Genomic DNA, 16,901 nt, shown 5'->3' with positions numbered 1-16,901 from the left:
TACATAAGAGATTTGAAGAAACAGGTGTGGAAAAAAATTAAGTCCTCTCTCCTTTCTTGAGTGTTAAGATACATTAGTAGACCCATGCTGCTGTGGATGTGTGTAGTCTACAGGTGAATACCCATCATTCATGTGAGCTATAGGCTATATTGGCGCACCAAAAAAAAACGCCTCTTTTCAGGAGTTCTTTTCTAAAAATTTGAATGAAAAGAAGTTAGTAAATCAGACTTATTTTGCCCAATTTAAATAATATCCACCCTGTTTTAGCACCTTTGCTCCAGGTATATATATGTATGAACATAGTTACCTATGCATCAACAGGAAAGTGATAATAGCTAATTAGATACCTAAATTGCGACCGTTTAGTCCCACATAGATATTGTGACCTTACAGTGACTGTTGTTAGAACTGAAAAGAAGTCGCAATCGTTTAGTAAATCTGGCCCTCAGTATCTAGTCTTAATTCTAGTCTTTTGATTGCCTTTGGTGTCTGTCATTGCCGTTTGTCAATACTGTATGTTTTGACAAACAAACTGTTTGGAACATCATTGAGAAGAAACCATTGCTGTATGTTTGGGATCGCTGCCTTTCTGTGGGATGACGCACCGTCCAATGAGTTTGGAGGAATTTGATTGAACTTGAGCAGATAAGATGCCTTAGTACACTTCAGAAGCCTGCAGGCTCTTTTAGGTACTGTAACCTGGCCATTGTGTTTTTGCAGCCATCTAGTGGTTTGTCTCTTGTGATGTAGTTTCTGTAGATACGTTTGTGAAGTCTTCTGTGGAGAGTAGTCAGTGACACATCCACACCTGCCCTGTGAGGAGTGTTTCTGATTTATCGGGCAGATGTTTGGGTTTTTTTAATTTATTTTGACAAGGAGTTTTCAGTCTTTAACTGCATAGGTCTTTGTTAGCCTACCAGCTCCTTTACAATTACTGAGCAAGTCCTTTGCAAGTACTCTCTTTCTTCTTAATGATGTTCCAGACTGTTTGTTTTGGGATGTTAATTGTTTGGCCTAATCTCTGGACTATTTTTTTCTTATTTCTCAGGCTTATGATGTCATTGGCACAACTTTAGTTATTATGTTGACAAATGCCAATAACAGATTCCAAGCAATCAAAAGCTTCAAGACTAAATACCCTCAAATTAAAGCTGACAGTCTGAACTTTAACCTCATATTGTTTCTTCCTTTCAAATCTAATTTGCTGGAATACAGAGCCAAAAGAACAGAAATTGTAGCGCTGCCCAAATACTTAGACTGCACTGCACATGTGACAAGACTCTTACTATTAATGATTGATAATATGGCTGCCCTCTGCCCATGTACAATAGTAGTTTATTCCATGTAATTTACATGTATGTAAGCTGATGGTATATCTTTACATTTCTATGTACCATGAAAGTAACTGTTTTCAGATGCCAGTAGATGACTAATTACCTCTATATCTGTATTAGGGTGCTTTTTATATTTATTTTAAAATTATTTACCAAAGAATAAAACTTTGGAATGTTGATCCTTCAGGCCGCATGTGTGACTGTCTATCTTTGCAGTCACTGTCTGAAGTATGAACTGTTTGTGGTGTTGGTCTGTAGTCACTGTAGCCTACAGTAGGCCTGTTACTGATGAGTGCTGTTGCATTGCCCACAGCCTCCTGATCAGCATCTGTGGAGAAGCCATGCTGGTGTATTCAGAGTGCAGAGGTCCTGAGAGATGAGCTCAAGCCAATGTGGAGAAAACACCAAAAAAATGCACCACTTACAGACCTCAGGAAAGGTGGTTACATTCAATGGAGGAACAAATGCACCAGAGGAGTGCTGAAACCAAAACAAACCAAAAGCCTTCATTAACTGCACTAGATATAGGATTAGAGATTGCTTGATTTACTGACAGCACTATGCAAGAAAAAAAAGGTCCTTGATTACTTGTTTCAGGATTTGTTGCACTTCTTGGAGGTTTCCTTGCAATATAATGAATATACCTCTTCAGGTTTCAATTTTACAGGGTATAGACTAATGCCAGGCAGCTAACAGATAATTATCATCAAAGCCTCTTAAAAACTTTCCTGGTTAACAAGACCTTTCACCGAATTGCGTCTGAAATATTTCAAACCAAAGTGCAGATTACCTGAAGAGAATTTTGAAATCGAATAAAGTTGCGACTAATCAAACACTGGCTTCAGCTTTCTTCAGACATGTCACAGCACTGTGACACTGAAGTACACAAACCTAAATATGTAATCACTCATTCTTGTACATTTTTCTGTACTCTCAATTGTGTAATCATCTGTTGCATGGGGACATTTTATAAAGGTTACTGTCTATATTTTTACATGAATCTCGCACATATCAGCACACAATAAATGTGTATTTTCCATGACCTAATTGACAAGTATAGCAATGGTATTTACACATTATATATAAGTATATCCCGCTTTATGTCCTGGATCACCTATGAACAGTATGTGAAATGTCCACATTAGAGAAAATCACAAACCTCTTGAAAGACACTTAAGCATTTCAGTGGTATGAATTATATAAATTCTGACAAAGCAGGCCACGATGAGCCAGTATACTAACACTGAACAGGATATTCTAACCAGGCTCGGTTCCAGAATAACATCACTAAGGGTGCATCTGAATTGAGTGTGGGTGCAGTAGTGGGGGAAATAGGAAGTGGGGGTTCACAGAATATCAGCCACACATAACCCACTTATATTTAGAACATGTCTTTGAATCCTTGAATCCATTGCCACAGTTCCTCTGCAGACTCTCCAGATAAAAAAACCTGACCACGAGTGGGATTATCAGAAAGGTCTATTGCTCAACATGTTTTTATTTAATGAAATACAAAACAATATATATTTTAGGAAAATGAATGAATTTCTACTGACACACTAATGCAGAAAACAACATTTAAGACCAAATGTGTGTATATAGCGTACCTAAGACTTTTGCACTGTACTTTATTTCAGCAACTTTATTATTTTTTTTTCATCTTTTGTGGAATTTTATTTGATCATATGAAATCTATGCATATGACAGAATTAGAATTAGAGCAGTTATGCAAATAAAAGTGGGCTACTATTCCAATATTATCATAAGAAATTACAGGAAGTGTTTGCAGTTATTGCTGCTGAAGGTGGCGCAACCAGTTAAGATTAACTGGGTGATATGGGTGTTTGATAATTCACGCAGTGCTGTAAATGGTGTATCATATTGCAGATCATTTTCATTATTTGATGTGAAACTAGAAGATCAGAACTACAAAATGAGTTATCACTTGTCACAATTGGCCAATCCTTTGTGTGTCTGACAGAAGTCGTTTGTGAAGTTTTTTGAGCACTTGTTAGTTTCTCACCTGGCACATCAGCCACTGCTTTGGAGGGTTTGGAGAGATTAAGGGCAGGATATAGGTCTGGGGGGTTCAACAAGCTGCATAATGTGGACATGAGCTTTAGGAGGGACACACTTCGAAATAATAATTATAAACTTTATTTATATAGCACCTTTATATGGTGCATTTCATAAAATATAGCTCAAATTGCTTTAAATTCACCTCTAAGATCACAGCTTTCTGGTTTCTGCACCCATAACGACCTATCACAAAGATTATGAAATTGTATGTTACATTCTTATTTGTAAAGTATTGTGTTTTTGTAGTTTAAAAAATGTGTTTTGTGTTTACTCAGGGTCCCTTTGTATATTTTAGCTAAATATCTGAAAGCATTCAGTAAGAAATATACAATAAATGAGGAAATCAGAAATTACCGTTTCCTTTTCCATTCAGTCCACAGTAATCAATGCTACTAACCTCAAAACTGCACAGTGGCACTTCCAGTCCCATATGTGAGAAAGCTACTCAGGAAACACGGCCCCTTCCCCCCTGGCTGGGGATGAGGACCTACAAGGGAACGGGAAAGGGAGAGATAGGGAGTGGATGTTGGGAAAAGTGGGCAGGAAAAGAAACGCATACCAGGTACAGTCTTATGAAGGTTTAATTTCCAGCTAAGAGATTTTAACCCCTTCGAACAAGCCGCCTAAGTCAGAAGCAGACCGGTGGTATGCCAAGCTACATTAAATTCAATTCATTTTATGCTATTTTTTAGCTCTCTCTCAAAATGGGGCAGGGTGGACAAATACCTCAAGGACTGCCTGACTTTGGGCCACTCAAAATTGATTACTGATCTAAAAAGGAAAATAAAATAAAAAGAAATAAAAAAGAAGCCTGGTTTTGGCCATACCCGAGTCAAAAGTGAAGTTTATTTTTCTAGCAAATGCATGCAAATTTTAATGTAGGCTCATATCTAATCTAAGGTACAAAGCAAACAAACCACCAAGAGCCACATTGCCAGGCCCCATTTAACAAAGCCTGCAGGGTGAGCAAAACAAAAATGAGTACAGGGAATTAACTTAATTGTATATATAATACATTCATTCATTATCGTAACACGCTTATCCTGAACAGGGTCGCAGGGGGGCTGGAGCCTATCCCAGCATACATTGGGCAAAAGGCAGGAATACACCCTGGACAGGTCGCCAGTCCATCACAGGGCACACGCACCATTCACTCACACACTCATACCCATGGGCAATTTACTCTCTAATCAGCCTAACCTGCATGTCTTTGGACTGTGGGAGGAAACCGGAGTACCCGGAGGAAACCCACACAAACACGGGGAGAACATGCAAACTCCACACAGAGGCCCCGGCCGATGGGGATTTGAACCCAGGACCTCCTTGCCTCATCCTGCAATGGTACTACTCAATCATTGAATAGTATCAAATCTAGACCGTGCCAGCGCTGACTGTATAGCCAAGGTGAAACACAAAGGTCTAGCATATCCCAGGGATATGTGGGTTTTCCAGCATCTCATCATGCAAATGACTCCTGTAAATCTGCCGGTTAGGTTTCCTCTGACTAAATGCATGTCTGTGTCTGCCTGACCTGATAAACTTTGGTGTGATGTGGAATCACATGCTTTGGAGAGCATATGCCTGTCCTCAAAATAAACTGCTGAGGTTGTAGCAATGAGCACTGAGAGAAATACACTACCTGGCCAAAAGAAAGGTCACTTGTTTGGATTTAAATAAGCAAATACTTATGAGCCTATGATTGAATAATCACTGCAGTCATTAGTGTTTAAGAGGGCAACAATTATTTAATCCTTACTGATGCAGTGACTAGCTTCTAATTTCTTAACCATGTCGGAAGACATATCCCATGGTCATGGAAAGGATGTTATTGTGTTTCAGAAGGGTCAAATTATTGGCCTGCATCAAGCAAGAAAACAATTAAGGAGATGGAAAGATAGTGGTGAACCATCAACTTCACGGAAGAAATGTGGCCGGAAATGAATCTTTAATTATCGTGAATCTTAAGAATCAACACTTTAAATATAAGGTTAAGCCTGGTTAACATACCCCTTCACTGCCAGCACGCCTTCCTCCAATCACTGCCCTCGTACTCATGCCAGGGTGGCGTGTTATTTTAGTGTTCGAGGTGAGCTGACGCTATAGCAGCCAGCACCTGGTTTTCTGGAATAATTATTTTAAATGATTAAAGGAAATCTATTTTGCTTCTGGTTTATTTTAAGAGGCGGAACCTCTGGTTTGCCCGAGTCACTTCTTTACAGCCTTGAACCCACAAAAAGCTGCAATTCATTTTAACAAAGATCTATTACAGCATAAATGTTAATATGAACAGAGGATGATGTAATTTCAAAAAGAAAATATCTCGGAAAGAATTTATTCAAGATTTAGCTATATTGTTCATTAGGGAAAAAATGAATGATTGTGTATAAAAAATAGTTTTAAAAGTTAATACTACTTTTACAGTAACCAAAGGTTGCAAAAAAAATTGACATTTTAATTAAAAGTGCTCAATTAAACTTTATCATTTCAGTTACTCAGTGGTTACAGATGTACAAAGCCTCAAAGTAAAAATCAGAGACTTCAGTGTACAAGCATAATAGCATGCTTCCAGCATAATATGTCATCAAACAGACAAAGCGCATGATATCAAGTAATAATTTTTAGTAATAGCCCAACAGTTTAAAGTCACATACAGTACCACACAGAAATTGCACAGAAATTTAAGATGAACCAAGTTACTTCAACAATGCTGAGACAGTTTGTTGAATTTGTGTACACACCAAAATGTATGGAACATCTAGACTGATGTTTTGAGACATTTTACTAATAAGGGATTTGGAAAGTCCGGAAGGGACATGACTGCAAGCAGCAGCATGTCTGATGAAACTGGTGGTTACGGCTTCTGCTGCTTCCCTTTAGGAGAAAATATGGCATTGTACGGTCTCCTCCTCCGCATACGCAGGTCCGGTTCATTATCCTCTTTAATGTAGCCTGGAGGAAGCAATGAAATATCTAATTTATGTAAGATCCATGTGTTTACATGGAAACAGTACAATCCAGGGCAGCTGTGAAAGTGTGCCAATTGAAATTGCAGGTTGAAGAGCATTGCCTGAGCTACCTCGCTGCACGCAGATCTGAGTAGAGGGGAAGCCCACCTCCCAGAAGTTCTCTGGGGTAGAGGGGGGGATGTAACGGAATCGGTGCCGGGAGCAGGCCGACAGCTTCTTTTGCCGCTCAGACTCTGGGAGATCTGCATAGTACTGAGATGAAATATACACACCATAAGTTAGTTTGAGAATAATGATACATGAAGCTTTACTCCTGTGTGAATGCTAGATTGTTCAATTACTTACACAAATGCTGATGATGCTAGCAAAATATTTTTTTTGTCATGGAATTATTATATACAGAGAGCTCAATAATATCTGGGACAAAGACATACTTATTTTCTTTATTTGGCCATGTACTCCACAATTTTAGATTTGTAATAAAAAGAATAATAATATGTGGTTAATGTGCACATTCTTATGCTAGCCTGAAGAATATGTTTTTGTGTGCCTATCTATAACCACTAGAAATTTATTTGGCACTCAGGAGAGGTCTATAGTAAGTATCAAAAGGATGAAAAGCTTAGCCTGACCGAAAGATTAGATATACAGATTTACAGCCCCCTCCAAAAGGAACAGCAAGGTCAATTCCTTTGTTTTCGCTATACACTGAAGACAATTGAGCTTTTACATTACATGAAATTATTGGCATTTGGCAGACGCTCTTATCCAGAGCGACGTACAGTTGATTAGACTAAGCAGGAGACGATCCTCCCCTGGAGCAATGCAGGGTTAAGGGCCTTGCTCAAGGGCCCAACGGCTGTGCGGATCTTATTGTGGCTACACCGGGATTAGAACTACCGACCTTGCGTGTCCCAGTCATTTACCTTAACCACTACACTACAAAAGATGTACATGAGATGACAGATCCGAATCTAGATTTGTTAAACAACTTAGAACAGGTTTCTATATGGAGTGGTTAAAGAATAAATAGTTCTGAATGTCTACTCTTTGTTTTAGCCTGTATGAGAACACAAACCCCCCCCCCTAAAACATAGGTCAGAGCCATCACAAACAATCTCCACAGGGCAGGGGTGAAGGAATCTCAACTGTTCAAAGAAGACTTAGAGAGCAGAAATATAGAGGCTATACCACAAGATGCAAACCACTCATCAGTAGTGAGAATCGGAAGGCGAGATTACAGTTTGCAAAGAAGTACAGAGATGAGCCACAAAAATTCTGGAACAAAGTTTTATGGACTGATGAGACCAAGATGAACCAAAGTGATGGTATGGCCAAAGTGTGGATGTTAGGGAAAAATGCCCTTTTTAACATTTCACAGGTAAGCATCATCTGATGAAACGGATCCCAGTAAAAAACAGCTATACTTGAGTTTAACTTACATATTTATTTGCAAAGAAATAACAGAAAGTGAGAAAGCTGACCGGATTTCTGATTTGAATCAGACATAGTAAGACTCCATACACACTTTTTCAGAAGGGGGGGCTTTACCAAAAGAAAAAGACACAAAGCTGGCCACCAACATTAATCAGTATTTTGTCTTCTGATTACCCCTTGTTGACCTTGCTGCAAGACCAGAATGAGCTAGCTACCCCCTTGTAGCAACCAATAATGTAATAACGGCCAATAACGTAATACCTGCCAATAACGTAATAATTTTGGCCATTTTAAATGTAATAAAGCCAATAACGTAATAACTTGCCAATAATGTAATAAAGTTTTTGAGCCAATAACGTAATAACATTTTGCCAATAACGTAATAAGTTATTACGTTATTGGCTGGTTATTACGTTATTGGCCTAGCATTAAAAAAATCCTTTGAAAATGTAATAACTGCAGCCGATAATGTAATAATACATAGATAGGACTGCATTTCTTGGAAATAAAATATTTTTTAGCAGTTTTTGTGCAGTTTGCTCATCAAAAATAGATATAGTGAATGGTATAGTTGTCATATTCCTTCTTTATTTAGAATATTTTTTATTTGCTTAGATATGTAAATTCATAATTTCATGTATGGAGGAATAGTATTTTATTCATTACTGTGAAGTGTATTTGGTAGTTAGATCACTTAGTGGAATGTGCTAGAATTCAGGAAGAGAACAGTGGTCATGTGACCTACATGTGTTTGCTCAGTGTTAGGTGAAAATGTAACCGATAATGTAATATATGTATCATTTTTCTATTTTCTGAGTAGAAAGTGACACACAGACACCCTCACACCCCCTATGCAGGATGGCTTAGAGGAGCAATTATGAGTTGATTGGGTTTTATTTTCTGGGGAGAGAACATGTAGAAAATATTCTCTTTTGCAGCACCCGCATTTGACCACTAGATGGCAAATGGAGTAGCTAATTCATGTCAAGGTAGCGAAGTCATGTGACTGACTAGACTGATTAGACTTTCCTTAGTTGTCTGCAAACTTCCTTACTTCAAACATGTTGAAAGGTAAAAAATTATCTGATTTACTACAGTTAACACCCTTAATTTAATGGAATCCTTGTTCATACATTCTTATATAATTGAGAAACATTTAAGTTAACACACAAATAGCTAGTCTAACCATAAGAAAATTGCTAGCATGATACATACACAGTTGTATAGGTATAGATCAGGGGTCTCCAACCCTGGTCCTGGAGAGCTACTGGGTCTGCTGGTTTTAGTTTTCACCTTAAAATCAGCACCTGTTGAGACCCAGGTAACCAGGTGAGGTGAGTTAATTAATTAAATTAGAGCAGTTGATTATAGTTACTTGTAGGGTAAGAACGAAAACCAGCAGACCCAGTAGCTCTCCAGGACCAGGGTTGGAGACCACTGGTATAGATTTATATCTCAGTAGATATTGTTGCAGTTGCATTCTTTTGTATAAGTTGTTGTGTAGTGTTGCACGGAAATTTCTGCGATAATAAGACAGCTGAAGGAGCTGAGGTTTATATCAATGTAGGTTATGATTTTTTCCACTATTATTCGAGGTGGCAGTGTAGGATAAGGAATTAAATGGTGTTAGCTAAACCTGATGTAAAAATGAAATGTGACAAAATAAAAGCTTAGTAAACAATGTGTACCAACCTACTGAGCTCATCAGCATGCTTTACTATGAAATATCAACTTTAACAGTACATTAAGCCTGTGCATTGTATACTTTATTTAAAACTCTCTTTTGTAGGTTTGCAGGTCATATTATCCTCTGTTTAGAGTTGAAAAGGGAATAACTTGCCAATAATGTAATAAATGTCTTGAATACCATTGCAGGTATTTTACAAACAATCTTTATCCTCTCCTTCATCATTTTGGAATGCAGAGGACATGGACACAGACAAATGTCTGATGAGACCTACGATGTCATACTCAAGGCACTGAAGGGGGAATTTAATGTTCCTGTAGCACAGAGATCCAGGACCCAGCGCTCTGCACTTATTCAACTGTGGCGGAATAGGCAGCATTATGCCCTCAGTGAGGATGGTCAGTCAGTTACATTCGATGGAAAATTGGTACCCAGAAAGTCAACTATCTCTGCAGTTGTAAATAAGGCTCTTGATGAAACAAAAGGCTCTGGTGTAAGAAAATTAAACATATACCTTAGGGAACAGTACTTGGGAGTCAGCCGAGCAAGTGTGAAAGACACCTTGGACAGATCAAGATGTTACCAGCTCCACAAGGCAACATTCCGGAACAAACCCATACCAAAATCTATCACGGCCAAAGCAGTTCAAGATCGACACCAGGTAGACCTTGTTGACATGGGTAAATGGAGGGTCAAGTATGGCCAAGTCACATATAGGTACATCCTGACTGTAATAGATGTGTTCAGTAGATATGTATGGCTAAGACCACTGAAAGGTAAACACAGTGCGGAGATTGCTAGACACCTTGAAGACATTTACAATGAGCATGGTCCACCAAAAGTCATACAGCATGACCAAGGGAAGGAGTTCAAAGGTGCTGTAAAAAAACTTATGGAGTCCTTACAAGTAAAAATAATTCAGAGCTCTCCATACCATCCCCAGAGCCAAGGTAAAGTGGAGAGAAGCCACCGTGTCCTAAGGAAAAAAATAATGTATGACTTAGTCCGATATCAAGAAGGAGGAGTGAACTGGGTTAAGCATTTGCCAATTTATGCAAAGATAATGAATGAAGACCCAAAGGAAGTTTTGAGTTGGATGTCTCCTTTTCGGATTTATTATGGAAGACAAAGTCATGCATTATCCAATCGCTTAACTTCTTCCCGAGAAGATCTTGAAGAACACTGTCCACCAGGCAACAAAACACTGCCCACCCAAAAGCAGAGGCTTTTGTTTGAGGATGAAAGAAATAGGATCAGGGAAAGGGCACAAAAAGCAACACAACGCTGCATACGCCGACAGACTCAATCTGTGAATTTTAAAGTCTCTATATATAGGCTACATGATAATGTGTTGGTCAGGGTCAAGAGTGGCCATCACAGAGTCTCACAGAAACAATTTGTGATACCAGGTGTCGTTGTGGCAAGAAACCTTAAGTTGCACAAATACAAGGTTGAGTTTCAAATGCCAAATAGCCCCACTCCAACACAAAAGTGGTTCTCAGTTTCTAATGTGACCAGTGTGACAAGACTAGAAGAAAGGCAGCGCTCAAAGTCTCAGCCCAAATCAGTTCAACAAATGGACCTGCGAATACCTTACACACATGAAGACAGATTGGAGGAGTTTGAATCATCAAACCTGAACATTCGCTTTGACCCGATCCCTGATGGCAACTGCCAGTTTGCTGCTATTTCTGATCAATTGGCCAGTATTGGAATTTTCCGTTCTGCAGAAACATTGCGTGAAGAAATTGTGTCCAACCTAACATTTAATCCATATGGAGTGGATGGAACACCCCTTTCGGAGTATGTTGAGGAGACATGGGGGGGATATTTAAAGAGGATGGCACAACATGGCACATATGGTGACCACCTAACTCTTCAGAGAGCATCCCAGATCTTTAATGTTCAGTTCCTTATTGTGTCGACTCTTGGTTTGGATGCTACCTCTGTAATATCACCATCTGGTGATTACTGTGAAAGCTTGCCTCTTTTGTTTCTTGGACATTTCGCTGAGGGGCAGGGGGAACATTATGTAAGTTTAAGTTTAAGTTTAGATGGACCTATTCCCACTTACATTCAGGCCATTCAAGAGGCAGAGATGCATATCTGCCCCTCTGTCTGACACTGAACTTGGTGCTCTGTCTGATGCCGAACCTGCTTCTATGCCTGTTGCCAAACCTGCCTTGCCTGATGATGAACCTGGCTTTCTGTCTCAGCCTGAACCGGGGTTTCTACCTAATGCTGATGTTCAATCTATAGCTAACCCTTTGCTTGACATGGTTGAGGATGCTGGCAATGAGCCTGGAGTTCAATACCTACCTTCAGAGATCTTATCAATAATTATTGAATTTTCTCTCAAGCAAGATATGTCAATGCTTGGGACATTCAATCAAGTCTCACTCTTATTCCGTGAACTGTCTGCTCCATTCCATCCAAACCTATATATAAGAGAAGCACTTGCAGAGAGCCTAGAACTGGACAAAGAAGATGACTGTTCCATTAGTATTATGAAGCTCTACAAGGCTGCTGGACGCAACAGTGGTCTAAGCTTACACATAAAACAGTTATTTGGCAAGGACAGCCGATGGATGAAAGCCTGGATTCTTCTCAGTAATGTAGCTTTTGGGCAGTACAAAGTTAAGGACATTTACTGGAAGAAGTAATGGCAATTTTATGTTGATGTTTTCCCCTTAGTTCAACTCTCTTCAGTTTTTTTTTTTACATTTGTAAATGAGTGTTCATGTTCTATGTTGTATATTGGAGTTAAGTGCCATTATAGTGCCAGTCCAGTTATTTAAATACAGTTTTAAGTGAGGACTGAATCGTTTAAACAATTTCCTTGAGAAATGTTTGAAAAAAGTTTTAATTAAATGTTTTCCAAGAAAAAAATGTGGTAAATTCATTTGACAATGCAACATCCAACAGAGACACTGACATGACATTATGAATTTACATATCTAAGCAAATAAACAATATTCTAAATAAAGATTTTGTACAACAAATAATTCTCAAATTGGCTCTTACAACCATAATTAAGGAGAGAGAGTGCTGCATAGTACGTATCCTTGATGAAGGAATATGACAACTATACCATCCACTATATCTATTTTTGATGAGCAAACTGCACAAAAACTGCAAAAAACTATTTTATTTCCAAGAAATGCAGTCCTATCTATGTATTATCGGCTGCAGTTATTACATTTTCAAAGGATTTTTTTAATGCTAGGCCAATAATGTAATAACCAGCCAATAACGTAATAACTTATTACATTATTGGCAAAATGTTATTACGTTATTGGCTCAAAAACTTTATTACATTATTGGCAAGTTATTACGTTATTGGCTTTATTACATTTAAAATGGCCAAAATTATTACGTTATTGGCAGGTATTACGTTATTGGCCGTTATTACATTATTGGTTGCTACACCCCTTCTAGGAGAAGCAGAGACATTAAGGTCAAAGGCTGTCTGTCTGCAGAGAGAGAGACAGAAGAGAAAGACTCCTAGTAAGCACTTAAGTCAGAAAGTGGTCTAATGGTAATAAGGATTAAAAATAAAAGGTTACATGATTGTCTTTGTTAACACATACAATTAAGAATCAATTAAGAAAATTACCCTTACAGTAGATAAAGAAGGGATCTGCTCATGATTCAAAACATATGAGCTCATCTGTGAAGTACGGTGGAGGAAGTGTCATGGCTTGGGCTTGCATGGCTGCGCTTCTGGAGTGGGCTCACTATTCTTTATTGATGATGTAACTCATGATGGTAGCAGCAGGATGAATTCAGAAGACTTACGGAGAAATACGTCCAAACTAATTGGGAGAAACTTCAATATGCAGCAAGGCAATGACCTTAAACACACTGCCAACACAACAAAGGACTTCATTATGGAAAATATGTGGAAGGTTTTACACTGGCCAAGTCAATCACCAGAAATAGGCTGCAGTAAAAGCCTGGAAAAGCATCACAAAAGAAGAAAGCCAGGGATATATGCTACCAAATATTCTTATTTACTTGGTTACATAAATACTCTGATCCAAGTAGTTTAACACATCTAGGTGAAATTCTTGTGGTAATCTTTTTATCTCAGTCCTAAATGTATTCAGTGTAGTAGAAAAATGAGAATTGGCCTTGCTGTTCCAATACTTGGAGGGGACTGCATGTATGAAATGTATAGCAGACATCATAACATTCAAATACACAAAGTGAGAAATAGGCTGACTACACCATTAAATCCTTGTGTCAAAACTGTATTTTATTTTACCAATGATGTATTCATATGTAAAACATGCTTTTCAAAATCTAAATTGTTTTTTTTTTTTTTTTTTTTTTTAAAGGCAACCAAAGGGAAAAAGAAACATCAAGACTGCTTAAGACTTCAGTCCTGTAGTCCAATAAAAATGTTCCTCTTGACACATTTACATGTACATAAAATCTGTTTAGTTCTGACTTACAATTTCACACTCCTTGCAGGTATGGCCCTTTAATTTTTTCCTCTCCTCTTTATTGCGCACAACCTCCATGTGAGCAAAGGATGCATTTGTCCTGGTGAGAAAAAGGACAGGCCAACTGCATGTGATAACTCTGATGTGATGTATATGATAATATGATAATGAACAGATATCACACCCATGAATCATACAAGTATCATACACATACACACATACATGTAGTGATCACTTTATATTAGGTAGACCTGTACACCATATGTAATCAGCCAATCATGTGGCAGCAACTAAATGCAGCAAAGCATGCAGACATGATCAATAGGTTCAGCTGTTTTTCAGACCAAATGTCAGAATGGGGAAGAAATGTGATCTAAGTGACTTTGACTGTGGAATGATTACTGGTGCCAGACAGGGTGGTTTGAGCATCTCAGATGCCAATGCCTCAAACCTCCAAGAAGATAAGCTACTGCAGCAGAAAAAATAAAAAATAAAAATAATAAAGTCTAATAAATACCTAATAAAGTGCTCACTGTAAACACACAAAGTGTGCAACACTCACCTTTTATTGTGATTTGCTTGAGGCTTTACTACAGCCTGAGTTGGAAGGGACTGTCCTTCCTCTTCAGACACTGATATGAGAAGCAGAAAACAAACATTAAATGGGACAGGTACCTTGGGGGTTCTATGAGAGTGCAACTATGGTACAATTTATTTTAAATTTTTTATTATGCACTCGCCAAGTACTTTATTAGGAACATTTTTACTTTATTCCACGTCAGAGGAGAATGGCCAGACTGGTCAAAGCTGACAGTAACGCAAATAACCACATATTACAACAGTGGGATGCAGAAGAGCATCTCTGAACACACAACGCATCATAACTAAGTGGACAGGCAACAGCAGTAGAAGTCTACAAAATACCTTATAAAGTGCCTGCTGAGTGTATAAAGGATGTTTTTATTAAAGTGAGCCCACTATATGTTTGCATTCGTTAGCAAATGCACCTAAATATCTTTATATCCATTTGAAAACCAATCTCAATGCTATTTCTCGGTCTACTACAATGGCATCGAGCTTGCCAACTACTTATACTGCTACATTGCACCATTTCTGTGTTATGGATACACTATTTTATGGATCACACTATTTGAAAAACTGTGTGCTACGTACCGACACATTGTGGACAAGCGATGTTGAAAGAATGATTGATAGATCCTGCATTAAAGTGTATATTGTAGAGTGTATATTGCGATCTCATTCATAATAGGCCTACTGTATGTCATTCTGGATAAAAGTATAGAAGTAGATATACAGTATAGGCTACAGTATGTACAGTGGTAGTTATTTTTTTTGCATGTTTGTCACACTTAAATGTTTCAGATCAAACGAATTTAAATATTAGTCAAAGACAACACAAGTAAACACAAAATGCAGTTTTTAAATGAAGGTTTTTATTAAGGGAGAAAAAAAATCCAAACCTACATGGCCCTGTGTGAAAAAGTGATTGCCCCCTAAACCTAATCAGTTTGAAGCACAAGTATCTCTACTTGCAAAGCATTGCTGCCTGACGCACCTCCGCCGGTGCCATTGGGCCAGCTGCAGGGTCGTCAGCTGGGAGCCACCCTTCACAGATGTTTCGCCCCTTTAATCCCAGAACAACTCCAGGTGGTGGGGCAGCGATAGGGACGTCTCCCTACCGCCCCCTGCAGCTGGCCTTACGATCCTCCCCGTTCCCACTTTGGGTCTTTCCTTCTGAGCCAAATCCAAAAACTCCCTTGCTCTGCCTCCTCAGCCAGCTCCTTGAGAGCCTTCCTCTGCTTGAGCCCGGTGATTCCGAGAGTCTTCAGGAATTGCTGTAATGACTTTCCAGTGAAGCCTCTGCAGCCAACTTCTACCGGGTAGGTGGACGCCCTCCACCCGGCTTCTGTGCATTCTGCAGCCAGCTCACTGTACTTTTCCTTCTTCCTCTCGTAGGCTGCTTCCATGCCTTCCTCCCATGGCACAGTGAGTTCAGCCATGATCACTGTTCTTGCAGAGGTTGAGGATGATGTCTGGTCTTAGGGAAGTTGCACTGATCTCCTGAGGGAACTGGAGCTGCCTGTCCAAGTCTCCTCCATGTGTCAGGACAGACCATTGCTTCTGGCTGGTGTTCTGCGCCCCTGTTCCCTGCCTGATGAAGTTGATCCGTGGTTGGGAGCTTGATGGACTGATCATGTTTGCCTCGCTTCTGTGTACTTCCAGGATCTCAGCCAGTTTTCGCAAAACCCGGTCGTGGCGCCATCGGTACCGGTTCAGAGCTACTTTGCAACCTGTTAGTATGTGCCGCAGGGTGGGGTTCTGTGCATCACAGAGATGGCAGCTTGTTTCGGTGCCAAACCACAAATGGGGTTTCTGGGACTTGGGAGGGTGTCATACGTGGACCTAATGAGGAAGCTCAGCCTTGCCTGCGGGATCTTCCACATGTCGGCCCATGTTATGGCCCTGTTGGTAACAGCTTCCCAGGTATTCCACCTTCCCTGCTGCTATTGGCTAACAGCTGAGATCTTGTAGGTCTCCTCCTCCAGCCTGTTCACCTCCGAAACCATCAACTCTTACCTCTCCTTTCTAGAGGCCCCAAGACCACAGCTTGGGGGCTGGTCCCCATCCGAGCCCAGTCTTGCCTGGCTGCAACCACCCAACTATCTCCCGATGCTTCAATTGGCTGACGGCTTGTGCAACTGCTTGGTCAGCCTTCCACTTTCGCCCTGTTCGAACCGGGACCTCCGCGTCTTGCATGACTGGGTCGGCTGAGTCTTTCAGCTCAAGGATGAGCCTAACCTTCTCCTGCTTGTATCCCAGGCTGAGCGATCTCAATGGCAGATGGAGTGTGTTTCTCCCGAAGAGGCCTGCAGTGGAGAGACACCGGGGGAGACCTAGCCACTTGCGGATGTAGTTATTTGCCTTAGAG

General features: G+C 39.7%; 2 protein-coding genes across 10 annotated transcripts in view; one reads left to right on the top strand and one right to left on the bottom strand.

Annotated features, from left to right (window-relative positions):
- Positions 1-3,763, top strand: part of LOC133125897 (transmembrane protein 241) — a 32,650-nt gene extending 28,887 nt beyond the window's left edge. For all 4 annotated transcript variants that reach the window (XM_061237616.1, XM_061237615.1, XM_061237617.1 and 1 more), the window contains one exon: positions 1,648-3,763. In XM_061237616.1, coding sequence (XP_061093600.1) covers positions 1,648-1,714 — 67 coding nt within the window. In that variant the 3' untranslated portion in view covers positions 1,715-3,763. The remainder of the gene's footprint in view (positions 1-1,647) is intronic.
- Positions 3,764-5,341: 1,578 nt separating this feature from the next.
- rbbp8 (retinoblastoma binding protein 8) overlaps positions 5,342-16,901 on the bottom strand; it is a 47,239-nt gene continuing 35,679 nt past the window's right edge. For all 6 annotated transcript variants that reach the window (XM_061237608.1, XM_061237612.1, XM_061237613.1 and 3 more), the window contains exons 16-19: positions 14,514-14,583; positions 13,961-14,051; positions 6,490-6,631; positions 5,342-6,362 (exon numbers count right to left, since the gene is read on the bottom strand). In XM_061237608.1, the coding sequence (XP_061093592.1) occupies positions 6,265-6,362; positions 6,490-6,631; positions 13,961-14,051; positions 14,514-14,583 (401 nt within the window). In that variant the 3' untranslated portion in view covers positions 5,342-6,264. The remainder of the gene's footprint in view (positions 6,363-6,489; positions 6,632-13,960; positions 14,052-14,513; positions 14,584-16,901) is intronic.

Source organism: Conger conger, chromosome 4, assembly GCF_963514075.1.
Source record: "Conger conger chromosome 4, fConCon1.1, whole genome shotgun sequence".
Classification (NCBI taxonomy): domain Eukaryota; kingdom Metazoa; phylum Chordata; class Actinopteri; order Anguilliformes; family Congridae; genus Conger; species Conger conger.
Note: the sequence above shows the minus strand (reverse complement) of the source record. Positions and strands in the feature narration are given on the sequence as shown.